At 47.1% G+C, this 27,966-nt stretch overlaps 1 protein-coding gene across 3 annotated transcripts; it reads left to right on the plus strand.

The window, feature by feature from the left end:
* Nucleotides 1-980: 980 nt before the first annotated feature.
* CPA2 (carboxypeptidase A2) lies at nucleotides 981-25,682 on the plus strand. Of its 3 annotated transcripts, none has more exons than XM_043590455.1 (12): nucleotides 981-987; nucleotides 4,182-4,256; nucleotides 6,370-6,451; nucleotides 7,123-7,257; nucleotides 8,059-8,154; nucleotides 9,853-9,954; nucleotides 12,212-12,310; nucleotides 13,662-13,772; nucleotides 14,903-14,993; nucleotides 16,570-16,769; nucleotides 18,851-18,935; nucleotides 25,448-25,682. In XM_043590455.1, the coding sequence occupies exons 2-12, from the start codon at nucleotides 4,192-4,194 to the stop codon at nucleotides 25,633-25,635; spliced, it is 1,254 nt and encodes a 417-aa protein (XP_043446390.1). In that variant the 5' UTR covers nucleotides 981-987; nucleotides 4,182-4,191; the 3' UTR covers nucleotides 25,636-25,682. The 3 variants fall into 3 exon arrangements, with proteins under 3 accessions (XP_043446390.1, XP_043446389.1, XP_043446392.1); XM_043590454.1 differs by lacking the exon at nucleotides 981-987 and adding an exon at nucleotides 1,896-1,906; XM_043590457.1 differs by lacking the exons at nucleotides 981-987; nucleotides 25,448-25,682 and adding exons at nucleotides 1,896-1,906; nucleotides 23,329-23,477.
* Nucleotides 25,683-27,966: the final 2,284 nt, after the last annotated feature.

The raw sequence follows: 27,966 nt of genomic DNA on the forward strand, positions 1-27,966 counted from the left end.
CCACACGCCAAGGCATTCAGAGTTTTGATTTTGGAGTGCTCCAGCTCTGCTGGAGGATTTAATTTGTAGTCGTGTCTCCCGTGGTTCCATTTAATCCTTCACTCTCCTTACTATCAGGCCGCTTACTTCCTGGGGTTAAAGGGCAAAAGTGGGCAGTGTGCCTAACATCATCCTTAATAGAAAGTAACATGCCATTAGAGCCCTTTTCTAAAGAGAGCTATCATCTTTCTCTTTCTAAATTACAGCTTCCCCACTGATAGATTGCTAAAGAAGCATTTGGTCTCAAACCGTCTTTTCCTAGAGCAGAGAAGAATTACTTGGGATAACGGGACAGGCCAGTGTCAGCGCAGTGACCCGCGGAGCGAGGACGGAGCTCCTGGTACCTGCTCCACCTCTCATCAGCCCTCATCGGGGGGGGGCTTTGGGTGGACCGCTTCCTCCCTGGTGCCTCATTTCCTCATCTGCAGAGCAAGGGGGCTCCGATGATCTCTTTCCGGTTGGAGATTTTCTCAGTGATTCTCAAAAATGGGCTTTATTGGGGCTGATGGATACGTTTATGATGTGGCTTGTGGTGAGGGTTTCTTGGGTGCATACACGTGTCAAAACTTATCGAGTGGCATATTTTTTATTATTAAAAAAAATTTTTTTTTCAACGTTTATTTATTTTTGGGACAGAGAGAGACAGAGCGTGAACGGGGGAGGGGCAGAGAGAGAGAGGGAGACACAGAATCGGAAACAGGCTCCAGGCTCCGAGCCGTCAGCCCAGAGCCCGACGCGGGGCTCGAACTCCCGGACCGCGAGATCGTGACCTGGCTGAAGTCGGACGCTTAACTGACTGCGCCACCCAGGTGCCCCTCTAGTGGCATATTTTAAATATATGTAGCTTATTGTAGGTCAAGGATATCTCAATACGGCTATCTAAAAAGAGATTTTATCCAGTTTAATCCAGCTTCCAGAACGATGAGGCAGTAGAAAGGACGGTGCTCTGTTCTGCTAAAAATCTGGTTCCATTGTCAGTGACAGAGAGACATAAACAGTGTTTTCTGGAGTTTTCATTACGGCCTCCAACTAGGGTTTGTGTTTTCTCCTTCTCTGATTTCTATTTGTTTTTTAAAATTACTGTTTTTGTCCGTTCCAGGCAATGTTCATTCTGCTCATCTCAGGCATCGGCCTCGAATTCTCTCTCACTCTTGAGGCTCAGGAGTGTGGGGTCCGGGCTTCTCTTGGATGCCTACTGCAGCTGTAGGCTCACTTCCTGTTTAAAAGACATTTTTGGGGGGCGCCTGGGTGGCTCAGTGGGTTGGGCATATGACTTCGGCTCAGGTCATGATCTCGCAGTTTCTGGGTTCGAGCCCTGCATCGGTCTCTGTGCTGACAGCTCAGAGCCTGGAGCCTGTTTCAGATTCTGTGTCTCCCTTTCTCTCTGCCCCTCTCCCACTCTCTCTCTCTCTCTCTCTCTCAAAATGCTTATTTATTTTTGAGGGGGGCGGGGCAAAGAGAGAGAGAGACAGAATCCCAAGCAGGCTCCGTGCTGTCAGCACAGAGCCCCACGTTGGAATGGAACCCTCAAACTGTGAGATCATGACGTGAGCCGAAACCGAGAGCTGGATGCTTAACCGATGGAGACACCCAGGTGCCCCTAGGTTCATTTCCAATAACCTTTTCAGGAAGAGGAGAGAACTCTCAAGTCTCTGACATAGTGAATTCAGTTCATTGGGTAGTACTCCCCAGCAAAAAGTCCTCTTTGTTTGAAAGCGTGTTGGAGGGGCGATAACACAAATCCTTAGGTGGGACTTCACAGTGTGATGCGTGGGCGCCGAGCTTTGGGGAGGCAGCGTGGAGATCATGACCCGCCCCTCTTTTAACACCCACCGGAAGGCATCCTGTCCCCGACTTCTTCCATCTGGTCAGGCTCCAGTCACTCACCACAGACCCGGGGTTCTCCCCCCTGCAATATCTTCGAGCCCATCTCACACATTCCCTCCGCCACCACCACCTAGTCCAGGCACGTGACTTGCAATCTGGATTGTTCCAGGAAGCTCCTTACTTGGCTCTCTGCTTCAAGTGTCCCTGCCCTGCAGCCCATCCCGCAAGAGTCATCATTCTTAGGACTGCCTTCCGCAATCACTTACTGGCTCAGCAACCTCCTGCCGCGCTCCATAGCTCCCTTTCCTCAGGTGTAAACTCCTTCTCTTGGACTGTGAGGGCCTTACTATCAGCTCTTCTCATAGTTTCTTCTCATAGTTTACCTTTCTTACCACGCCCAGGGGCACATCTGCCCAAGTGGGGCTGGTTCCCTGCTAGGCCCAACTGTCTGCCGTGTGTTCTCCAGTTCTGTACCTTTCTCATGTTTCCCTCCCCCCCCCCCCCAGGTCCCCCTCAGGAAATCCTGCCTTAAGACTCACTTAGCTCAGGGGCACCTGGCTGGCTCAGTCCATTAAACGGCCAACTCCTAATTTTGGCCCAGGTCACAATCTCGCAGTTTGTGAGATCGAGTCCCGTGTTCGGCTCTGGGCTGCACAGAGCCTGCTTGGGATTCTCTCTCTCTCTCAAAAATAAATAAATAAACTTAAAAAAAAGAAAGACTCATTCGGCTCAGACCCCATTTTTCCAAGAAGCTTTTATTGATTTTCCAAGTATATTCATTTCAATTTCTATGACTACTGTTTACTTGGTAGGTGCTGGGCATGTGAGGATGAATGATGGCCTTCATTTCTTGGTTTCTGTCTTCTCCCTGACACCCAAGAGAATGAGAAAACATGTTAATCCAGGAGTTTCTGAAACCAGACACACACACACACACACACACACACACACACACACAGCTTTCCCCTTCAAGCTGGTACTTGAGAATTCTAACCCAGCAATGATGCAGAGGACAGACGAAATATTCCTTGTGTCTTTTTTGTGGCGTATTCTTGCTGGGCTGAACATAATGTGGGTGAATGATTAAATGCAATAAAGTATGATTCCTAAAAATAGGTGGTTCTTTTTCTTTTGCAATGAAGAACAAAGTCAGATTAATGAAGAATTGCGTTTATAGACAAGGGAAGATCACCTTTGTTTAAAAAACCCTTTGCTCAGGGGCGCCTGGGTGGCTCAGTAGGTTGAGTGTCTGACTCTTGGCTTCAGCTCAGGTCATGATCTTGTGGTTTGTGGGATTGAGCCCTGTGTGGGACTCTGCACTGTCAGCTTGGAGCTTGCTTGGGATTCTGTCTCTCTCTCTGTCTCTCTCTTTGCCCCTCCCCTGCTCATGCTCTCTCCCTCTCAAAATAAATAAATACACATTAAAAAACAAACAGACAAAAAACCATTTGCTTAAAAATCAGAATGTATGGCATCATCTAATCTTCAAGGGAAAGCTCTAAAACATAGAACAACATTTGGAAAGGTATACACCAAATGCTTTTCACTGGGCGGAGGAACCATGGGTGATTAAAGAACACACCACTTTTTTACCCAAACTTTCTATAACAAGCACTTTCATTGTCATAATCAGAAAGACATTTTCATTTTGGGGAAAAAGCACAGAAACAAGGACATCAATTTGCTACAAATGCTGATGGATCACTTTAGAAAGAGTCCAAAATTGAATATTAAAGGGCCTTCTGTTTTGTTTTAATATAGAGTAAGGATGGGAATGGGCTACCTCTACAGGGAGATTCAGCAGATGTGGACTGAATGGTTGCAGCATTTCAGGGTAAACATTATAAAAATAAACAAATGAGCAAACTAATGGAATGTGATAGACAGGATGCCTGAATGATTAGCCTAAATGCTGTGCCCTTTTTTGGGATTTGGTTTTTGGTGTTTTGTTTTGTTTTTTTAGTCAGAGACCCAGAAAGGACTTTAACCTCAGGTCTACTAATCTGGCTTCTCTCACTGGTCAGAGTTGGTGGCACTTTATGTTCGAAATCATAAATACATGATTTGCCCTTGGAATGCTCTAGCAATTTTGTTTTCTTTCCATCAAAGTTTGTTATCTCATGGTGGGAATGGAAAATGTACGAATTGGCGATATCACACAGGTGGGTGTTTACGACCTTGAGAATTTGACGTGCAGGTGGGAATTTTAACATGTGGGCATTCACTTGAGTTCTTAGACTGCCTACAGATCAGCCTCGGCCATGGGCCCTATAAATAGAGTTCAGGAATGACACTGAATTCTGGACTCCGGGAAGACCCTCGACCATGAAGTGGATCTTGGTTTTTGGTGCCCTTTTTGGGCATATCTACTGTCGAGAAACATTTGTGGGGTAAGTTATGTCTTCTGGCCCCTCTTCGAACTTTGTGGCCTGATTCACAGAGTCTCACTGGATGGTGGCAGAATAAAAAGGTGTAAGTGTTCAGCATTTTCAGAGAAGTCCTCTTAGATTTGGAGAGGGGATAGTGGGAATAACAGAAATGAGTGACCAAAAAAAAAAAAAAAACCCAAAAAACAAAAAACAGAGATGAATGACATTTAAAGGAGAAAACAAAGTGAAATCTGAACGCATATACCTTTTTCTCTCTGTATTTACTCACATCCCTTGATGATCAGAAGGTAGGGATGACAGACATCAGTGAAAATCAAGCTGTTTGGCCTACTGTCTCAGCGCATCTCAGTAAGTGATGGGTTACTCTCCTACGACCTCCTCCCAGCCATTCTGGGCTCCATCCTCCATATCTGCCCTTCAGACCGAGTGCCCCAGCTATGGAACCTCATGAAGTCGGAGAACCGGCGCTGCAGATTTCAGCCCAAATCCAACTCTCACGGCTTTGTAGGATTCACCTTTGCTCCCAAGTGTATTGGTTCCAAGATCCTATGAAAGGTTTTAGGCAGCATTTCTTGGAGAGTGTTCCAGGGGGTTAAGGAAGTGGTCAAATAAATTTGACCCAAAGAAGTGGGTGGTGAAATAAATTTGGGAATCAGAGGGTTTAACAAACTATAGGATTTCTAGTGACTTTTACTAAATTCATATGCATCGTAAATCTATAAGAAGGGATCTAGGTTGGTACGTTTACCCATTTTTTTGATCATCAAACTCCTCCCCACTTTTCTTTTTTTTTTTTTTTTTTTTTTTTTTTTTTCAACATTTATTTATTTTTGGGACAGAGAGAGACAGAGCATGAACGGGGGAGGGGCAGAGAGAGAGGGAGACACAGAATCGGAAGCAGGCTCCAGGCTCTGAGCCGTCAGCCCAGAGCCCGACGCGGGGCTCGAACTCACGGACCGCGAGATCGTGACCTGGCTGAAGTCGGACGCTTAACCGACTGCGCCACCCAGGCGCCCCCCCACTTTTCTTTTTTAACGTGCGGAGAAACTCAAAGGGTTACTATTCCTCAAAACACAGACCAGTAAGCATTAGCCCAAAGCAGTACTTTGCTCAGTACCTTCCCCTTATAAAAAAGGACTCCTGGGCGTCTGTGCACTAACCAAAAGGAATGAGACTCAAATGGAAGAATTTTCAGATCATGTGGCAGGTGGATACCTGGAGGCAGAAGAGCCTTGAAGATCTCACAGTCTGTTACTTATTTCGCTAGCGTTCACTGGAAGTTTGCACGGCACTTGGTTTCAGAAGACGCGGGTTCTGGTCCTTGTATATGGCTCTATACCAACATTTCCCCACTGCACAAATGCTCAGGGCAGTGACTCAGGAAGTCAGCCTACTGGGAGAAAGCGGTAGAAGGCAAACCGCCACCACCGAGGAAGGGCTATACAAATCCAGATCTACTCCCAAATTTCTTTTCTAAGGATATGCGTTGGCTTGTTTTCCAACTTCTCTTTCCTGCCAAGGTGTCCTTGATATCCTTTATCAAGGATAAAGTGTGGATGGGTGCATGGAGTGAGAAGCACACCATGATTTTTCAGCGTCCTAATTGTCTTTGGCATACCCCAAGTTTGGGTCACGTGAATGGGGTTTGGAGACGGCACTCTGGTACATTTCAGTTAATGACGACAACAAAAACGTCCGAGGTCTACCCAGATGTGAATTCGATTTCTCTCACAAGCCCCAAACTAATTATTCCACTTAAAAAAAAAAAAGCCCCAACCTCATTTCTGAGAAGCAGAAAGAGTTTTCAAAGCTATCGCTTTATGACCAGCAGGTGTTATTTTAGAAATAATCATTAGCTAAAGGAAAGGTAACTTTAATGGCAAGCTTCCTGCCAGGAGTAGGTACACCTCTTAATTATTATCTAGATACCATTTCCTCAGGGGAAGTAAACTCCTCATTCTGGGGATATGGGTCAGTATACCATTTATTAGTTTCTCGATTGTCAAAGAGATTATTAACCGCTTCATTAACCTCCTTCCTATGTGCGGAGACTAACAGCAGGCGTAACGCAACAGGGTTTGCTTTTAAGGTCATGTCTGGTTAATATCCTTAGGGACCAGGTTCTCGAGGTCATACCAAGGAACGAAGAACAAATAAGACATCTGGTGGAATTGGAGGCTGAAGAACATCTTCAGGTATCTGTCCTACAGGGAGTTTCTGTTTTGCCACATGACTACTGCACAGTTAGACATGATGATTGGATCTCTTACTTTGGACTGTGGCTCATCTTTGGCATGGTGTGAAATGTTAACTCCTGGAGCCGGGGTGTGGAAAACCCAGGCTCCAGTTTCAAGTCTGTGACATCGGGCAAGTCACCTGCTTCCCCTGTGTCTCATGATCCTGTTCAGGATCATGAGGATAAACATGCCATTCTTCTACCTCAGAGGTTTATTGTACGAGTGAAAAGAGGGATCAAACGTGAAAGTTACTCCGAAAAATTGCCGAACAGCTTTAACGCGTTATTTCCCTCCTCCAATAATTTACGGTATTAATGTTCTGTTATGAAATGAATTGGATCACTTGAATGTCAACTGTTAAAAAAGACTGCCATGGTTTTAAATAATCTTTGCCTTCTGTCAGTTTTAATATCTAACCACAGGGGGAAAAACAATATAACACATATGTTCATGCTTGCATGTTTAAAAAAAAGACCCTCTTGGCCATATCACAGTGACTCCATAGTGATTCTAGTCTCGTGGGCTGGAGGCAAAATGGATACAAATTGCTTTCTGGAAATCTATCCATGCTGGGCTGTCCATTTCCCTGGAATGACCCATGCATTGCCTTGGCCTTTTACCCCTTCCAGCTTGATTTCTGGAAATCACCAACCATCCCGGGGGAGACAGCCCATGTCCGAGTTCCCTTTGTCAGCGTCCAGGCGGTCAAAGTCTTCTTGGAATCCCAGGGGATTGCTTATTCCATCATGATTGAAGATGTTCAGGTATTTATTCCACAGACCTTGCTGGTCCACATGAACTGAGGGTCCATCCTTTTTTCTCCTTGAGTACCCTCTGCCAGGGAAAGGACCTGTGGGTGCCACAAGGGCCTTCCTGCCATCGGGGCTACCCTGCAGAGTGGGTAGGGAGGCACCGTCCCTCTCCCGTCTGCATTTGGCATGAGTGGGATATGGTAATAAAAAAAAAAAATTTGAGGGAAAGGGCAAAAGAGAATCCCTGGCATGAAACATCGAGTGCAAACCGAAGCATGTTAGCTGAAGTAAATAAAAGTAAAACGTCACTCATTTAATTTAAGTTTATTTATTTATTTAGAGAGATCGATCGTGTGCCCACGAATGGGGGAAGCGCAGACAGAGAGAGAGGGAGAGAGAGAATCCCAAGCAGGATCCGCACTGTTAACGCGGAGCCCGATGTGGGGCTCAAACCCAGGAACTGTGAGTTCAGGACCTGAGCCAAAATCAAGAGTTGAATGCCTAACTGACTGAGCCACCCAGGCGCCCCTCATTTAGTTTTTAATTGGGGGTTAACTCGGGCCCTGGGTTCCCAGAAAGGCAACCACAGGACTGTCATCCTATATTTTCAGCATCTGGCTGGCCCCAAAGTCCCGTTAATGCCTCCTCCCCTTTCAGGGTGCTCTCAGAAAGGGGGAAAGGCGTGACCCCAGAGCCTGGAGGACCGGAAGAGGATGCTTGGACTGAGGACGGGGGTCTTAGCATTTCCTTCACAACTGTAGATGCAAACGCATGGCTATAAGCTAATCAGAAGTGTGACTGGTTTTATCTTAGGTTCTGTTGGACAAAGAGAACGAAGAAATGCTACTCAATCAGAGAAGAGAACGGAATGGCAACTTCAACTTTGAGGCTTATCATACTCTGGAAGAGGTAGGTGTTTCAAAATGAGTGTCCGAGCAATGGGCCATTTTCTCCTCTGAGGACAAGGCTTTTGCTTCGGCCTGGTGGTTTAATGGCAAGTATTCTCATACTACTTCCTAACTTCTCCAATTTTCTCTGGGATTTCACAGCCAGTATCAGTGTCCCTGCCTTAAGGCAGGACCTGAAGCCCACATACCCATTCCAGGAGCCATTCCATTACTTGGAACCGTCTAGGACTGTCTTCAGGGAGCACACGGCCGCTCATACTGATGAGCCTCTCCCCTCAAGGCCCCTTGGCCAATTTCTGACCTGTGCTACCCACGAAGCCACCTGAGAGTTGTGCTTCATGGCTGGAGTTGATGAAGACAGACACCTCTGCCTGCCAGCCGAGGGTGGGGTCTCCCAGCCTGACGAATGTGCCCAGACCTCACGGGAGCCGAGTCTTATGAGGTCTCTGCTGTCTTTTCTGTTGGCTTGAAGAATGCCCCCTTTCCTCCAGCTGGGTCACAAGCTGCCCCCTGGACACCTGGGCAGGGCCGCACCGCACTTGCCTCTTTGGGACACCGAGCTTTTCTCAGGGTCCACAGGGGGTCTATTTGCACTAACTGATTTGGAGTGGGGGAATGGAGGGGTGGGGGTGGGGTGGGGAGCCGGGGTTGGAGGGGAACAGGGAGAGGCGGGGGAATAGGAAAGAGCCAGGGCCGGGGAGAGATCTGGTAGCAACTCATCCCCTAAATCACCAATTCTAAATGCAAAGAACCCTGAAATCAATCGTCCCCCCTGATTTATCCGATGGCAAAAGCTGACCCGACCTAAACGCATCTGGGGACAAACTCTGCCCTGAACTGCCTTGCTACTCATTTGTTTCACCGCCGGCAGTACGAACGTGTTCGAACACGGAGCCAGGCCACGCGTATCATGGGCAACACACGCTTCCCACGACCCGTCTGAAATTAAAACACCAAAACGAAACGCCGCCACGATTCTTTCTTTGAAATACGCAAGGCCCCGACGGCTTTCAGACAAGGGGCCGCGAACCACTGGGGAGAGCGAGGGGGAAAAGGGAGCGGCAAGCAAGGCGCTCCCGCGCGCTCCCCGGGCCTCGCACACCGGCGTCCGTGTCCCGCGGACGGCAGGTGCCGGCAGCGGCCGGAGGGGCTGTTTTGCCCGCCGGTCACTCTCCGGACACGTCTCACGCCCAGCCCCGGACGCAGCGGCGCAGCGTTTCCATCAGCCTCGCCGGGAGGGGCCCGAGGTAGCCGGCGGCGGACGCGCCTCACGGGCCGGCGCCGCGTCGCCCCTGGCCCGAACCCGCCCCGCTGCCTCCAAAGCCACCTTTCTGCGGGTGCCCCCGGTCGTCGCGGCCCTCCGCCAGGGAGGGCGAGCGGGGGACGCTGCCCCGCAGAGCTGGGCGGGGGGGGACGGCCCCGGGCAAGCCAGACAAGGGCCATTTTGTCGGAAGCACGAAACTGGAACGAGCCGCCTCCGCTGCCACAAAATGGCTCCCCCCTCGCCGGCCCCTGCAGACGCCGGGCGACTCATCATCGCTCCCCTCCGCTACCCGCGTCCCCCATCCTGCGGCGTCGGCCGCGCGGCCCTCTCCGGGGCCCGGAGGGAGTGGGAGTGGAGGAGGGGGGAAAAAGTCGCTCACGGGGGCGTCACGTCATTCATTTGCAAATGTCTGTTTGTTCATCTTAAACACCGCAGATTTCCCAAGCAATGGATAACATCGTTGCCGAGCACCCCGGTCTAGTGAGCAAAGTGAACATTGGCCATTCTTTTGAAAAGCGGCCCATGAACGTGCTCAAGGTACACAGGTGCAGCTGCGGGTTTTCCTCCCGAGAGGCTTCTAGAATCCCGCGCCTCCCAGGCGGGCCGTCAGTCCTGGCTCTGCCTGCAGAGCGGGTCCTTTTTTTTTTTTTTTTTTTTCCCCCTTTCCCCCTTTTTTCCCCCCTCCTAACCGGTCCTTGCTGGTTTTGAGTATCCAGCTCCCCACAACCCCCGCCCCCCCCTTTCTTTTTCTTTTTTCTCTTTCCTGCGCAAGCTGACGCAGGTCTGCAGGAGTGAATTAATGCTCTCATCTTGATAGATTCACTCGCCGGGAACCAGAGGCGAACGCGCCAATAGGAACGGAGGAAGGGGGAGGCGGTGCGGGCCCCGGGGCGAGGGGGGCGGGTGGAGGAGGTGACGAGGGTCCCAGGGTGAGAGGGGGTGGTGGAGGAAATGACGAGGGCCCCAGAGTGAGGGAAGGTTGGGGGTGGCGGTGCGGGCCCCGCGATGAGGTGGGGGCTTTGGAGAAGGTGGTGTGGGCCCCAGGGTGAGTGGGGGGGGGGCGAGGGGAAGGACGTAGGGGGGCCGCCTTGGGGTGAGCAGGGGAGGATGGGGGAGGTATTCTGTAATTAATCAAGGTAGGAGTTCTGTACCTTGTTTCTCTTCTCTTTTTCTTTTCTCTCTCATTTTTAAAGTCAGAGATTTACAAAGAAAAAAAGCGCCAAGTACTTGCCTGAGCTGCATTTAAAAAACAGAAGCGTTCCTGCAGCGAGCAGGAGAATGACAGGGCAACTTAACTGCGCAGGCAAATGCCCAGAAAACGAAGGCTTTTCTTTTCCTTCTTTCCTTCTTTCCTTTCCTTCCTTCCTTCCTTCCTCCCTTCCTCCCTTCCTCCCTCCCTCCCTTCCTTCCTTCCTTTCTTTCTTGGTGCTAGTTGAAAAGGGTTAGGGCTTTACTCCAGCCTGTAACCTCTGACAGTCTTAGTGCTGATAGTTTCAAGCTTTTGCACTTTGCCCAGAAAGAATGAAATTTATTTCCGAGTTTCCTAGAAAGAGTTTGTGAAAGAGAGAGAGAGAGGGAAAGAAAAACAGAAAGATAATGTCACAACTCCCTACTAAATTTGGAAATGTTATGGCTGAGAACCAAGGGACTCATTGGGACAGATGGATTTCTCCAGAGTGTTTCTCCCAAAGCAGGCTTGAGAGGAGTGGTTTGCCTATTTTATGACACCGTGGTACATTTGCTAATATTTACTACCTTCTTTAAAAAAATTTTCCTTTTCTGTGTTACTGCTACCATTGGGCCAGGAAATCCCAGATTCTTCTCCCCCTTGGATTGTCCTGGCCTCTTATCTAGGGTGGTTCGTGGTTGAGAATGTTCTGTGTTTTTTGAAAGGTCCGCTTTTTACAATTGAGCTCTTTGGGGGAAAAGATATGAAACCCTTTCAACTAAAACTCTCAAAGCCCGTGAAATGTAATTTTTAGCAAGGATTTGCATTTCTCATTTACCTTATCTGCTATGTTTAGAATGCAGCACAGAGACAGAAGTTGATGGTGCAAACGACCATCCTCTTTTCCTTCCCATTTACTGATCCAATTGACAAAGCCACTCTTCCAAATAAAACTGAGACCCTTAGGTCATAAAACTTAAACTCTGGAAAACACCTCCAGAGCCTACTACCTATTCTGCTTCTATGAAGGACTCGAAAGGTTATCCCAAGCATTTTTTATCACAGAAATAACACAATCGGTGCACAAGTTGGAAAACAGAAACAAAAAAGGAAAAGCATCCCCAGGTTCCTAATTCCACAACTACGGGGTGATCGGTGTTAATATTTTGTTGTGTATCTTGCTATGTCTGTGTTCTCTCTTCTTCCCCCTCTTCCTTTTTTCAGATGGTTGTGTGCATACGTATATAGACATGCATGAACTGGCCTTTCGAGAGAATCAAAATGGCATCGCACTAGTCTGTAACCTGTTTTAGAAAATTTACCCCAAATGATGAACCTGGGTTTTCATGTCATTACGTTACCCGCAACGATTTTTTTTTACAAACATCAAAAAGAAAGTCCACGCCCTCTTGTTAGCTCGCATTTAAACTTACGGTAAAAGCTCGGGGCCAGGAAAATCACGTGAAATGGGACGAGTTAGTTGACAACATCACTGTCTGCACCTCCTCCTTCTCTCTCGATCACATCAAGTACAGAACGAGGGACAGGCAAGGCCCCTGGGGGAAAAGAGGGGGGACAGGAGCCCGCAGAGGTGGAGCCGTTCACATTTCTATGCTTGTCTCACAGTTCAGCACCGGAGGAGACAAGCCAGCCATCTGGTTAGACGCCGGGATCCATGCTCGCGAGTGGGTTACCCAAGCTACTGCGCTGTGGACAGCAAATAAGGTCGTTTTTCCTAAAATTCCTCGATTATTTTGACTTTCTGGGTTAGGCCCCACCCAAACACACAGCAGTCCTTGTGATCCGAACGGCCAACGCCGATGCCCTCTGGGAGGCTTTCTCTTGTCTGTACTGGCAGGAAGCAGGCCCGTTCAACCTTTTTTGGTGTTTCGGTATTGCACTGTCCCTGGGCCTGCCGGCCACTGTGTGCTCGGTTAACAGACACCGCCAGAAGAGATTGAGAGGGTGGTAAGTATAAGGACCCCAGGAGTCAGATTTCAGCATAAGGACAGACTAGAGAAAAATTGCTTCGCTGCCTGGAGCCGTGAGGGCTGAGGGACTTTGTGCTAGAAATCTACAAAATCACCAAGGGGGCTCAGATGGAAAATAGAAATGGGTGCCAGAAGAGTTTACTCTGGCCTACGGATCCAAAGTGAAATTAGCGAAGGGTTTTTGGGTTTTTCTGAAAAGCTTCCACATCAGGTTTTGAAGTCGGAGTGTGGCAATACCTTTCTTCCACATGTTCGCTGGAATTAGAGTCAGGACACCGGGCTGGGTGTGACCTAGTCTGGTATTGCTTAAGTAATTCAAAAATGACACGCTATAAATCAGAATGTTAATTCATGAGCAAAGGAAATCAATCCACATCAGATCATTCAAGCATGTGCAACCACGTGCATACCGACTGATGCATTTTTCCCTTCAATTAAAATGCAGTTACCTTTAGGGTATTATGAAATGGATATTTAACAGTTGAATAATAATGCCTTAGGATGGCTGAGCACAGGAAATGAATAAATTTTAATCCAGCAGAAACTCCAGCCCTATTGCAATTGATGGCAAGTAGAAATTTAATTCCCCAAATGGAATGTAACCGGTTCTCTGTATCTTCAGAAAAGTCTCTACGCATTTAAGTAATCTGTTGTTTGTCATGAGTACTTTTGGAAAGCCTGCCTATGTGACGACGCAGAAAAAAACTGAAAAACATTTCTTTGGTTCTTAGCTCCCCTATAAGCCATACAACGCCATTGCGAAGTGCTTTCCCAGAATGAACAGAAAGAATTCTGCTTTTGAGAGAGAATGGATAGGTGATATCTGCGTTTTATTTCACATAAGTAAATTATCCTGACTAGAGATAAAAGTATCGACATTGACGTATTGAACACGTGAGGGTTGCAGGAGACCGGACTGTAGTCCTGGCAGGCTCTCATTGACCGGCAGTATCTGGTCATGGTCATGACCATGGTCATGGGATCTGGTTCATGTTTGAAAAAAAACCACATTGTCTTACTATTCCATCCCTTGTTCCCTGGTGAAAGGGGAGTGTGAGATTGACATATTTGTTGTCTCTGCTCAGATTGCCTCTGGTTATGGAAATGATGTCTCCATCACTTCCATTTTGGACATGATGGATATCTTCCTGCTGCCGGTTACAAACCCCGATGGATATGTGTTCTCTCAAACCAAAGTAAGCCTGGACCTTTTTCTTCTTCAATAAGAATTGATGGAGATGCGTAGGACTTTAACAAACAAACGTAATCTTTCTGTTCTTGATTTACCATAAGTGGAGTGACTAATTTCTCAGTAGTGGCCCTGGATGGAGGCACATAGTGGAGTTTATAATCACCTCTTATTCCAGCACATGATGTCTTTACATATTGCCGCGGTCAGAGCCCATTTCAGCGGTTAGGCTGGGCTATTAGAGCTCAGCGTTCACAGTGAGTCACCTAGGAGATTTGTTCCGATCCTCTCTGCGTTTTTTGTGGTGGGATTGATAGAAAAGAGGAGGCGGATGTTACCTGCTGACAATTAGATTGCAGTAGGATTTGGGTAGGCAGTACAATGCATTCGGCATGTTACTTACAATCTGTAGAAGAAATCCTCTGTAATATCACTAAAAGGAGTTACGTAGTTTCTTTTCTTTTTTCATTTAAAGTCTCATTACAAAACACCGTTGTGGCAACTGTGACCCCACATATATTCAGAGTGAATCAGAGCTTCAGGTTTATTTTTGGAGGGAGCCAAGTACGGTAGTGTTTTCCAACGGGCGTTTAAAAAGAACTCGTACAAATACTAGTACTCAGATACCCTATGAATAGAGAGTTCCACAGTCAAGTTTGGGAAGTACCGCCTACTGTATCCCCCTCCTGGAGCATCGTAGAAAACATGAAAGTGTTAAAAAACAAAACAAACAAAAAAACCCCCTAGAAGTGCTGAAGTAAATTAGCCCATTTAGCTCTATATTTTCCTGAAATATTCCATCACAGAACCCTTGCTCTCTCCCCGCTTTGTTTATTGTTGTTTTTATTCTCTGTTATTGTTAAGAGAACTGATGTTCTATGGAAAATGGTTTGGCAGGTATTGACTTGAAGAGATGGGGATTATTTCTCGTCTCAGTGAAATGACCAAGAAGCTCCTGGCAGAACCCTGGCGGAGGACTATTCGCCACCTCTGTGGGCAAGGGAAATTAGCATCATTCCAAAGGGACCTTCCCGGGAGGAAGCAAGGGAAATTAACAGAATTCTAAAGGGACCTTCTCATCAGGCTGAGTGACGGTCCTTCTTTTTTTCTGTGTTCTCTTTCGGTTGGATTTTAAAGAATCGTATGTGGCGGAAGAATCGGTCCAGGATACCCGGAAGCCGCTGTGTTGGTGTTGATCTTAACCGGAATTGGGATGCAGGGTTTGGAGGTGAGCGCCGGGCCTTGCCCCCCCAGGGATGGTCCGAAGTTGTCTGGCCCAACTGGCTATTTTGCATGGTTGTGCAGCGTCGTCAGCCTGCCTAAGCCCATTCAGGATTGAAGCCATTTAAAAACCCATTTGAAAAACACTTAAGTACATTCCCTTCACAGGCACGCAGCGCTGTCCCAGATCTCTGAGCAGCATTTAATATATTTTGTCTCACATCTTAGTTTTCCCACAAGCTGTAGCCCAGCTCGGCTTCGCTTCTGAGTTTTCAGATCGAGACTCCGGCACAATGGCGGGAGGCCTCAGGAAGCTCCAGACCAACCACTAGAGGGGGTTAGGATCTACTCAGAGGAGAAGCATTACATCATCTCTGGATGTTTCGAGAAATAAAACTAAAAAGAAGTACAAATAGGATTAGGAAATTGATTTTCAAAAACAGATTCAGAGGGAAAATGCTGGCTTGCTGCTCTGGTCTCGTTGACTCGTGGCTCTAATTTTTTGGCAGGCTGGTTGGGGGGCTCCTTTATGCTTGTAGGGACCAGTTAAAACCCCTGTGTTTCTCTAACTACAGAATTGAAATTTGTTTGTATCTTTCTCATTAGGCCTGGTAACAGTGAGGTTAGGAACTGTCTTTTTCATCGTACTATCCCTAATACGTAGTACAGGTCTGGCATGATTTAGGCGATCACTAAATATTTGTCAGACGAATGAATTAATGAGAATTATTGAACCAAGAAAGGACCCACTAGGGAATTGTGACAGGATGTGGATGAGTGGCAACTTCATTCATCGCTTTTACAATAGTTTTTTTAGCGTAGGAAAAAAAAAATCAAAGCATACGATCTAAAATACCGCGCAATGCCCAGGAATTCAACGTCAGGCTCCCAACCCCCCCCCCCAAATGTTATTGTTCTTATTAACTAATCTTGAAATAAAGTGACAGGTTGTATTTATACTTTGTTTATATCCTTTAGAGACCCTGGGGAGTCCCAGCCCCTACCCAGCCCCTCGGAGTTTTTCTAGCATTCAGAGCCCTGGCCAGGTCATAGTGGACCACTTTGGTGGTCACGAGTAACTCTAGTTGCTGAGAAAATCAAGGCCAAAGGTGGCCTCGTTGTCGTCAAGTGTAGTGATTTCCTCACCGCAAAAAGGGTGTCAGGGTTCCTTGCATTTGTGGCTTTGTGATTTAGAAGTACAGATGCATAGAATCTTCTACTCTTGGACGCTAAGAATTGGAAGCAATCCCAGAAAAGAGCTTGCTCAACTCCCACCCAAGGCAGGAATTCCATCTATAATGTTAAATCTAGCTTTTCTTCCAACGACTCCCACAGAGAGGAGATGATCTAATTTGATAGCTCTTTCTGCCATATAGAGGAACCATATTTCTAAAGAAGAGAGATGTGTCCAGAATCACTTCAGTTTGGCCTCCCCTGTACCCTTAGACAGCAACTCGGTGTAGTGCATGGACAACCTTGCTCTGATTTCCAGAGGAAGAATTTAGTGATGCATGGTAAATGTACCCACATGGTGTCTCCTTAAAGCTCACTGTTTCTACTGCGCTTCTTCTGCATCCCATCAGGACCTGGAGCCAGCCAGAACCCTTGCTCTGATTCCTACCGTGGACCCCAGGCTACCTGTGAAGTTGAAGTGAAATCCATAGTGAACTTCATCCAGAGCCATGGGAGAATCAAGGCCTTCATTACCCTCCATAGCTATTCTCAGCTGCTGATGTTCCCCTTTGGGTATACATGTACCAAGCCTGATAACTTTGATGAGCTGGTAAGTTTCTGAAACTTCATTTCAGCTCAGCCACGAAGGTCCATTGTGTGGACAAGTAAGTTTCAGTCGTACAGTCAGGTACCGAGATGGGGGTGTACTAGTGACAGGTTACAAATGAATAGGTCCAACTACTGAGAAGTTTGAGATGCTGGCAGACGTTTGAAAGACTGGTTGTGGACTTTCCTAAATTAAGTTTCTTTGGGAAATAGAATTCATGAGATTCCTGTTACCTTAATCCAGATGAGCAGGAGCCTAAATTTGACCATAAATTCCCAGGATGTGCTCTCTGTTGCTTAGGAAATAACCCACTTGAATTTGGACCCGAGGCTCTTAGCTCTGTAGTCAGATGCTGTTGTATGCCAGGGAATACCGTCGCCCAGCTCTGTGCCTCATACCTTCCTGGTGCTTTCGGCTCTATGACCGGTTATCATGCTGTGCCGACGTGTGACGTTGGGCATAAAACACTCAGCCTGCCTAACCTGCTACCTTCCATCATCTCTCCTGTTTCGGAATGAGCAAAATGGTGGTGGCCTTAAGTCAGATGGTGACATCTCGGTGGCTGCTTATAATTCAGCAAGAGCTATCTCCAGCTGAAGAGAATGTGCAGACATTCCCAATTTGGCTTTTAGGCTTGGTTTTCGAGACCCATGTGTTAGAGGTAAACCCTGAGATGGGACTTTTTGGTCAGTTTACTTTCAAATGCATTATTGACAGCAGCTCCTGGCAGAAATGGAATAAATTATTCCAATTCAGGCGTATCTCTCGTCTCTTCAGTTGGACGTTAGCCCTGTAGGACAATTTTCAGGGTTTTGATGGTGAGTATTACCACTCAAGGTCAAATCAGAGAGAACCTTAGGATTGAAAAGAACCTAAAAGGTACTTTTCGTAGACCCAGATGACCTTAAATTATCCAAACTGGGTGCTCACATCTCTGCCTGGTAGTCATCCAGCCTGTGTTTGGACAGTTTTCTGCCTCCAAGGGATTCTATTCCATGTTGGGGTATAATTGATTGTTTGAGTTCTTCTTATGGAGACCCAAATCCTTCTCCTTAATGGTTTTTACCTGCCAGTCCTGGTTTATCACCTTGCTCCGTAGAGCAAGTTTGTTTCCCTTTGAAAAGAAGCAAATCCGTTAATTACTTGAAGAGTGATAACCTGCTTTTCCTAGGGTTTTCCATATCCCTACTACATACCTGCTGTTCCTTCAAGCACTCATAACATGGTCCCAAGTTCCCTCACCATTCTGGTTGCTTTTCTCCCAACATGCTTTGGTTTGTGCGTGTTCTTCAAGGGTAGCTCCCAGAAGTGAGTGTAAAACTTGGGTCGTGGGTTAACCAGCACAGAGCAGAGCATGACCATCACTGCCCTCATCCAGACCGTGCACTTCTGCTTAAACAGTTGAGGGTCACGTTAGTTTTTTGGCAGTAGCATCGTGCCGTTGACTCACGTTGGGCTTGTTGACAACTGAAACCCCCAGGCTCTCTGAGGATTCTGCCGAGCCAGGTTTCCCCCATCTGGTAATTGTACGGTTGTTTTCCTGGACCCAAGTTCAAGACCTTACATTTATCCCTAGCAAGGACAGTAAAGCCTCAATCAGTCAAAATTGGAACCCTCAAATAATGGAAAATATTTTGCTGAGCTCTACTTCTTGGAAAAAGAGACAATCATAGGGAAGGAAGCCAACGTAGGGATCTAGTAAAAAAAAAAAAAAAATCCACTTCCCGGGTACATCCTGGGGTCAGTACGTATTTTCTTTAGCCCCTTACTCCCACCCTATTTCCATCCACACCCCTGAGCAAGGAGAGCTGGTGGCAAAATAATGACCCTGGTGTCGCTGTTGCAAACACCTGGAAGAATACATACACAGTGAAGGTCTTCGTGTTGTATTTTCCAAGCCAACAGAAGTGAGCTAGTGCTCGCTTCTCCGTGAAAATGGCCGAAACGAAAGGGCATGGTGCTTAAGCCTAAGTTAACCGGAGTCCAGTTAATCAGACTGCCTCGTGCTACGTTCTGCTATTGGGCATCCGTTCTTCAAGCGACAAGTGTTATCCATCCACCTTTCCTTGGTTCTCTCACTCTAGAATGAAGTGGCCCAAAAGGCTGCCCGATCTCTGACAAGCCTGCATGGCACCAAGTACAAAGTGGGATCTATCTGCTCAGTCATCTGTAAGTATCTGATGTGTTTTCACAAATGACCCAGGTACGATGGCAGGTACGATGTGGTTTTGGGCCAGAGCCTTGCAATGCCCTGATGGGAAATGGAGAGGTCTTCATGCATGGCACCCGGCGTTGCCCAGTTTCCCTCTGTGAGGCTAGGTCCCTCCCATGGGATACTTATTAGGTGATATCTGGAACAGAGAACTTCTTAAATATCTGAGTCACGTACGTTCCTCTCTGTTCGTCCCGATCCTGACAGCTCGCTGTCACCGTGTGGAATCTTGTTGCCGAAAAATAAGCTTTTGTCAAGACTTGGTCCTACGTTATCACTTTTATTAATTATCCCTTTCTTGGCTAAGAGGGATGGTGCTGTGGACTGGGTGTGGGGACAGCATGGGTGCGACTTCTGAAAAGGACCCTGATATTTTAGTGGATGGCCTCTGTCGCAGTCCTTTGTGCAGGTACCGTTTGGGGAGCCAGAGGGGAGGATAAGTCAGGAATACCGGCAGCGTCAGGAGTAAAGCCGGGGAGCCTGCTGGCGGGCTTTCTGAGACTCCCTTCTCCCACAGTGCTCTGGGATAGAAACAGGAAACTGCAGTGCTGTGGGAAAGCCTGACGCGTCCGTCCAGATTCTGAGTCCCCCGGAGGAATCCCCCACTGACTTAGGGACAGACCCGGGAAACTCAGGACCCCGCAGTCGAATGCTCAGGAGTCTCCCAGTGCTCCCGTGCCCGTGGATCCTTTGGAAACAAATGTCTCTTACAGGCACGCACTCTGCTCAACACACATTTACTAAGCATCTACTGTGTGTGCATCGTTGGGCCAAGTACTACGGACATAGAGAACTCATTGTTTAGTGTGGGAGACGAACAGGAAGACAAACGAGCTTCAGTGTGCTGTGTGCAGCAGTGGGTTATACGTGGTACAAAAGTGGTAGGCAGCTGGAAGGATTGGACAGTGGCAGAATCAGGAAAAGCCACATATGGGAGGAGGACAGGATGTTGATGGCAGCTCACCAAATGGCCGCGGGAGGAGAAAGGGATGGGGCCAAGGCATGGAAGTAAGAACGTGCAGAATGGGCCCTGTGACCCACAAGGAGATTTGGGACTGCTGGGATAAAAGTGGGGACAAGGGGAGCGGGGCGCTCAGGTTTTTGCGTGCCATGGTTTAAGTCTAGGTTTTAACCCAGAGGGTTCTCGAAGCCTTTGGAGAGTTTTCATCCGGCAGTGAGTGCGCTGAGGCTTTGTGCTTCAGAGAAGACACAACCCGCAGCGGTGTGGAGGACGGAGTGTGGCGGGCTGGAAGTACAAACATCCCGCGGGAAGAGCAGGAATTGTTCAGGGAGAAATGGTGGTCCACGCTAGTATAGTGCCAGTGAGGACGGAAGGCGGACATTAAGCAGGTAAAACCAAGAGGCTTTTGTCGTTCATTAGAAGGGAGAGCTTCTCACCGAGGGGTCATTAGATCTGGGCAAGTTGAGGTTGAGAGAACTGTAGCGTTTTCAAGTGGGGATGTCCTGTAGGCTTTGGGCTACGTGGCCCTGGGATTCTGGAGAGAGGCTTAAGAGTCGTTGACATGGAGAGGATGGTTGGAACAGGAGAGCAAGGAGATCACTTGAGAGGGAAGAGCCCTGGATGGAGGAGGGGAGCAAGATGTCGGACAACAGAAGGGGTTAGTGAGGGAGGGACACACAGTGGGCCTGGGCAGAGGGGCCAAGAAGCTTGTGTTTCAGAAACCAGGGAAGGAGCAGTTGTTGGAAAGGAGGCAGTGGTTAACCATGACGAAAGGCTACAGAAAGGTCAACTCTGACAAGGATAGAACATTTGCCATTGGATTTTTTTTGAAATGTTGACTTATTTGTTTTTTCGAGAGAGCCAGAGAGAGAGAGCATGAGTGGGGAAGGGGCAGAGAGCGGGGGTGGGGGACAGAGAATCCCAAGCAGACTTTGCACCGTCAGTGCAGAGCCGGGTTGTGGGGCTCAAACTCAGGAGTTGTGCGATCGTGACCTGAGCTAAAACCATGAGTCGGAAGCTTAACCGACTGAGCCACCCAGGCTCCCCCTTTGGACTTTCATCACTAGCTTATTGGTGGCCTTAACCAAAGCAGTTTCCTAAGCGTGGTGAGGGTCAGGGGAGGAGTACATGGGGTGGGGGAGAGCGGAGGTCTGGTGAGTAGACTGCTCTTTGGAGGATCTGAGATGAGAATGGAAAGAGAGAGGAATGGAAGGCTTCGTTTTTGAGATGAGAGCCTAACTTATTGACTGTGGGAAGAGGACCAATAGAGAGGGAGAGGTGGGAGATACGGGAGAGGGGAGAAGTGACCAAGGCAGTGCCGTTCCCAAGTGGAGAAGAGGGGCCAGAGGAGTCCAGCAGAGGTGGGTAGATCAGGCTTGACTAGGAGGAGCAAGTGTGCAAGCATGCTCGAGGCACCAGCACGGCTCCATTTGTAGGAGGGGGGTGGTGGGAATCCAAGGGAAGGCACATTTGTTAGTCATGGTTTTCTCAATGGGAGTCTCGGAGAGCGGAGGAGGAATAGTTGACTTACCATATCTAGAACAATTGATGGAAATCCAGAAACTACTGATCATGAAAGTTTCTTTTTTTTTTTTTTTTTCCAGTTGGTGGTTTTTCTTTTCTATTTTTTTGCTATTATGATACATTTAAAAGACTTCACAGCGGGGTGCCTGGGTGGCTCAGTCGGTTAAGCATCCAACTTCGGCTCAGGTCATGATCTCGTGGTCCGCGAGTTCGAGCCCCGGGTCAGGCTCTGTGCTGACAGCTCAGAGCCTGGAGCCTGTTTCAGATTCTGTGTCTCCCTCTCTTTCTGACCCTCCCCCGTTCATGCTGTCTCTCCCTGTCTCAAAAATAAATAAATGTTAAAAAAAAAATTTAAGAATAAAAGGCTTCATAGAAAAAAGAAATGGCAATAATCATCATATTTTCTTTCAATTTCGTCAGTAATTTTGTCAGTGAACACAAATGTATCTAGTTGTAATCAACATCTATATTCTATTTTGTGTCCAGTTTTTTTCAGTTAACGTTGTTTCCTGTATAGTTTTATGTATTTCCACTCTAGGTACTTGTTATTCCATTACATTGCTGTATCCTGGTTATTGGGCCTTTGTATTGTCTGCTAAATGGTGCTACCTCATGTTGGTACAAACTTGTTTTTCTTCTAAATGATCTCTTTGGTGTATATTCCTAAGGCAAGATTAGCAAGTCAAATGTTGAATGAACAGATTTGGAGTTATTGTTACATATTGTTTTAGGCTATTCTCTGCGAAGACTGATCTGCTTCCAGTTGCCCAGACTTTTTTTTTTTTTTTTTTAAGTTTATTCATTTTGAGAGAGAGAGAGCGTGAGCAGGGGAGGGACAGAGGGGGGGGGGAGAGAGAGAGAATCCCAAACAGGCTCCACGCTGTCCGTGCAGAGCCTGATGTGGGCTCCATCTCACGAACTGTGAGATCATGACCTGAGCTGAGATTAAGAGTTGGATGCTTGACCGACTGAGCTGCCGAGGTACCCCTGCAGTTGTCCTGTTAAATCATGACCTTTTAAATCATGTTCCATGTGGAATTGTCCTCTCCTTTGGCAGAGGAACCTCCAAAGAGCAGAGCTCTCCGACTGGTGGCACTGGGGAGGAAGGCCATCATGGCCACTTAAGGCTGAGGAATGCATGTTTTCTCTGTTTGGCAGCCTCTGAGTGGAGGCTGGAGTTCAGAAGGTCAGCAAAATGGCATCATATGTCCCCCCACATGGGATCTCAACCATTTTATTATAAGGAGTCTAGTTTTTCACCTTTCTTATCTGAGGTGTGTACAAGGGAGATAGATCTTGGAAGCCTGAGGTTTTTTGTGCTTTTCTTGGTAAGGTTACAGATATTTCTATTTTTAAAAAGTTTATTGGAGAGTGAGAGAGGAGAGAATCTGAAGCCGGCTCCGCTCCGTCAGCACCGAGCTTGATGCGGGGCCCAAACCGTCAGATCATGCCCTGAGACGAAATCGAGAGCTGGACATTAACCGACTGAGCCACCCTGGTGTCCCCAGATATTTCCTTTTTTTTTCTTTTTAAATGTTTAACCATTTTTGAAAAGGAGAGAGGGTGTGTGTGCACAAGCGGGGGGTGGGGGCAGAGGAGGACAGAGGATTCAAAGTGGGCTCTGTGCTGACAGCAGTGAGCCCGAGGTGGGACTCGAACTCATGAACCGGGAGATCAAGATCTGAGCCGCAGGCAGATGCTCAATTGACTTAGCCATCCAGGTGCCCCATAAATGAGCAAGTATCAGACAAGCATAGGGTTTGCTGTCTGATCTTTTGGAGCCTGACCATTAATGGTCAGGCAAGTTCTGGCTGTATCTTTGCCCAGAGCTGACTCTGTTTTCGTTGATTCTGGCCTCATTCCAGCTTGGACAAGCACTGCCTCTAAGAACAAGGCTCAATTAAGTACTTTTGCCTCCTGCCCCAGATTGGTATGTAGCTCTGGGCTGAACACCTGCTTCACTCCACCCACGAGGTGGCTGGACTTCTGTGGTGGGTGAGACATTTCCTGGGTAGTTTCTCACCTGGAAAGGGCTCGGAGAAGCTGCACCACAATAGGTGTTGTTACTTGAGTTCTTTCTTAGAGAGGTAGTTGGTGAAAAACCCAGACCCTGGGGGGAGAGGCCTGGTTTTGAGTCCTGCCACTTTGAGTTCTGCCACTTTGAAACCAGGGGATCGCAGGCAGGTCACTCATTCTCTCCCTTTTTATGTATTTATCTTTTCTGTTCTTCTGTGAAGAAGCTTGTTGAGAAGCTCGAGACAAGAAGAGCTTGTTGAGAAGCTCGAAAGATAGAATGTGGAATGAAAGTGTTCAGTAGCGTTAAGGCATTATATACATGTTGCTGGTTAGTTTCCTGGGGGATTACTCCCCTGCGGGTACCTCGTCTCTTTAATGTGGTCCAGATTTTTTGATAGGATCGTAGACTAAGTGGAACCTTAGTCACGATGATGGTTCCAATCACAACGGGAATTTATCGAACGCTTCTTCTGCATACTTTATCCCAGCTCCCTCACTTAATTCCTCAGAACCTCGGTTTCCTCACTTGGAAAATGGGAATAATACGAGTATCTACCTTGTGACCCATGTGGCGATTAAATCAACCAATTCAGCGTAGTACCTAACACGGTTAGTAGGTGCTCAACAGGTGTTGGAGTCAGACACATAATATTATCCCACTGCATTTCTCACTGTGAGATAAGTACTGTAATATTATACCCGTTTGGCAGATGAAGCCTTTGGGAGTCAGAGAGGTACGTGCCGTAGGTCCCCCAGCGAATGATCTGCAGAATCAGGATTCAGTCTGCAGCCAGGGTTCCGTCCACTGTGGGCCTCCTAGTGGGATAGGCTGGGTCACGTAGCATCAGTTAGTAATTTTGGTACCCTGGGGGATTTGGTTCAAGTCAGCAACCATTTGGGTGAAGGCCAAGGCACAAATCACAGGTGTTTATAGTGTTAGTTCACACAGTAACCACTAATTCTACTTCTCCCTGGTACAACACCCTCGTCTCCCTGTCTGTCCAGCCCCATTTCTTTTTAATTTAAAACAATTTTTTATATATTTATTTTGGGAGAGAGAGAGAGAGAGAGAGAGAGAGAGTGTGTGTGTGTGTGTGTGTGTGTGTGTGCATGGGGTGGAGCAGAGAGAGGGAAAGAGAGAATCCCAGGACGCACGGCTTGAACCCGTGAACCGTGAGATCCTGACCCGAGCTGAAAGTAAGAGTTGGACACTTAACTGACTGAGCCACCCAGGAGCCCCTGTCTAGCCCCATTCTTAGGGGCTAGGTGACTTCTTCCATCTCTCCCATCCGTGTCTTCCATTTGCCCTCTACCTACCTTCCCTGGGAGGAGCTTCAGAGCTCATCCATTGCTCAGATCTTCTGAGTCATGATTGCCAGTAAGTCTTCGTAGGCTAATGCCATCCTCCTTCGTCATCTATCACGTCAGCGGCCACGTGTTACACAGGTGCACATCACTTTATTGATATAACCCATCACATGTAGGTGCTGGGCATATTATTTGGTATCAGAATAAAACTCCCTCCACCCTTATGCTGAAAGTTCCCTGAGGGAGGGCAGGGGCCAAATCTCTTACTCTATTTGTAATCCCTCCTGTCCCATAAGAGAAAATAATGTCTACACCTAGCACTCCTCTAAAGAAGGAAGTGATGGTGTGGCCTCCTTAAGGTGTAGAAGATGCCAATGAGGAGAGCAGGCAGGATTCCAAATGGGCAGATGAAGCCAGAGGCTCCTAAAAATGCCAAAGGAAGGCTAAGTATAGCGTCCATTTAAATAACTTTTTGCTTTTCAGATTAATCTTGTAATTTTTCATAAGTGTGATCCTCTACAAAGCTATCTCTGCTTTCAAGGTCCATGAAGATAGGGGTCTGACTTATCTTTGGTAATGACGAAACTTAACGTGGAGGTTGATAGCAGGAGAGGCCAGCGGGAATAGCATAACCAAACTTTATTCTCATTTGCCCTTCAGACCAAGCCAGTGGAGGAAGCATTGACTGGTCGTATGACTATGGCATCAAATACTCATTTGCCTTTGAACTGAGGGACACAGGTCGATATGGCTTCCTCCTGCCAGCCAATCAGATCTTGCCTACAGCTGAAGAGACCTGGCTTGGCTTGAAGACCATCATGGAGCATGTGCGAGACCACCCCTATTAGGGCTCTGGGGAATAAACACCATTAAAAGTTCTTTGGTTTAAAGCAAAGTTGGGTTGTGATTATTCCTTTTTCCAATCCTGATCTAGGAGCACTATTTCTTTGATTTATGTTGCCCTAAAACATAGTAAGCCACTTAGGTTACCCCTTCATCTTAAAAAAAAAATCTGTCTTGAGTAAAAAGCTTCCAACATCCTTTAAAAATTTTTTTTAATTGCAAAATATACAGATCATAAAATTGATCATTTTCACCGATTTTTTACAGGTTTATTTCTGTTGACAGAGAGAGAGAGAGAGAGAGAGAGAGAGAGAGAGAATGAGCAGGGGAGGGGCAGAGAGAGAGAGAGAGAGAGAGAGAGAGAGAGAGAGAGAATCCCAAGCAGGCTCTGTGCTGACAGTGTGGAGCCCAACAAGGGGCTCTATCCCACAAACTGCGAGATCATGACCTGGGCCGAAATCAAGAGTCGGATGCTTAACCGAGCCACCCAGTCACCCCCATTTTCACCATTTTTAAGTATGCAATTCACTGGCATTAAGTACATTCATAAGGTTGTGCAGTCGTTACCACTGCCCATCTCCAGAGATTTTTCATGATCCCAAACCGAAATTCTATACCCATTAAGCAATAACTCCCCATTCTCCCTCCCCCCAGCCCCTCGTAACGTCCATTCGAGTCTCGGTCTCTATGAATTTGCCTATTCCAGGTACCTCCTATAAATGAAATCATACAGGATTTGTCCTTTTGTGATTGCATACCTAGCATAATGCATTTTATGCATTTTACCTGGCATAATGTCCTCAAGGTTCAACCGTGTTGTGGCATGTGTCAGCTGCTTCACCTTAACAGAGTAGTGTTTAGAGCTAGCAAGGGACTTTCGAGTTCATTTATTCAATAAACACTAATTAAACATCTACGTTGTGCCAAGCATTATCCTAGGTGCTGTGTGCCTTTTGCTTTTTTCAATTTCTAGTGCGCTGCATTATAAAAGCAAGTGGGGACTCAAACAAGTGACACTCCTTCTTCCTGGTTGCCCCATCAAGCCTGGCTCTCAGATTGTCTATATGTTCTTTTTAGACATTCACTTCCATTAGGGATTGAGATTTTCTTCATGTTGATGGTTTTCTCTGGGAGAAAGGGTGGGAAGTGAATTTCAGCCTGCCTGGAATTCTGGGTACTTGATTCTTTAGTTCACATTTCTTGCCGATTCAGCTCTCAGCTCTTCTTTTTACTAATTTCGGAGCTGAAATCCGTGTTAGAGCCCGGCCTTCGTTTATGGACCAGGGTGGGCGTGGGAGTTCAGTTTCACTGCTGACGGGACAAGAGTCCTAATAAAGCCTCCAGCTCCATAATTCCTGACAAAGACTCCTTGGCCCAAACTCACTTAGGCTTCTCTGAGCCCTCTTTTTGACTGGGCCTTGTCCATGGGCCCTGTCTAAGTCAGTCTTAGCAAAGGATCCTGTGAAGTCATCCCCCAGTCCTTGATATCTGATTGAGTGCCTCATCCTCCACCTTTGATGACTAAGTCCTTGGTCTGCCTGCGGCAAGAACCCTGTTAGTCCAGTTAAACCAGAAGCCCCCTAGCCCTGATGTCTTCCCTCAGGAGTTTTCCATCTACTGACCGCCCCCCCCCTACTGTCTTTACTGTACTAGGAGTTGAACACAATTGCTCTCTTCTGATGCATGAGCCCTACTGGAATAATCTTGAATAAAGTCTTCCTTACAGTTTTAACAAGGGTCAGAACAATTTTTCTTTAACACTCCTTACCGTGATCTTTGGTTGTGTCCACTCCCCTTGGGCAAGAGCAGAAAGAATGATGTAGGGCATAGGGACAGTGGGATGGGGGAGCCTTTGGGTGTGGGGCTCCAAATTTGAGGATTTGGAGCTCCCAGGACAGACTCGAAGGCCTCAGAATCCCTGAAGAAGTTGTGGAGATCACGAGTGCCTTTCATATGTTCTGCTGTGATTCGGCAGAAAGGACACTAGACTGAGAGTATAGCGAATGTAACAGAGTCTTATTATTAATAATACCGTTAAGCCTTACCTTTACTCAGACCCCAAGGAAAACTGAGATTTTATCCAGACTAACAGTTCTTCCTATCCCATTTACCTCCTGTATTTCTACTTTTTTAGTGGAGTCGTAAGAATTAGATGTCAGATTCATAACAGAGGTCACGAACTCTCATCGTTATGACCTGTTCTGGTGAAATTCTCTGACAGGGCTTATGGAGTGTGTGGTCTTGAAGTTGGCTTGGGGTTTCTTTGATAGTCTTTACTTTCTTTCTTATTCTAGAGGTAACTTCATTTCAGGTTTACAGTTTGGCCTCTCCTATCA

This window comes from Prionailurus bengalensis, chromosome A2 (genome assembly GCF_016509475.1).
Source record: "Prionailurus bengalensis isolate Pbe53 chromosome A2, Fcat_Pben_1.1_paternal_pri, whole genome shotgun sequence".
Classification (NCBI taxonomy): Eukaryota; Metazoa; Chordata; class Mammalia; order Carnivora; family Felidae; genus Prionailurus; species Prionailurus bengalensis.

Bases quoted from the DNA above. Each gene is read 5' to 3' on its own strand.
- CPA2 (XM_043590455.1), top strand. From the start codon at position 4,192: ATGAAGTGGATCTTGGTTTTTGGTGCCCTTTTTGGGCATATCTACTGT. The intron at 6,452-7,122 runs GTATCTGTCCTA...TACCCCTTCCAG, and splicing joins AGGCTGAAGAACATCTTCAG to CTTGATTTCTGGAAATCACC. The intron at 9,955-12,211 runs GTACACAGGTGC...CTTGTCTCACAG, and splicing joins GGCCCATGAACGTGCTCAAG to TTCAGCACCGGAGGAGACAA.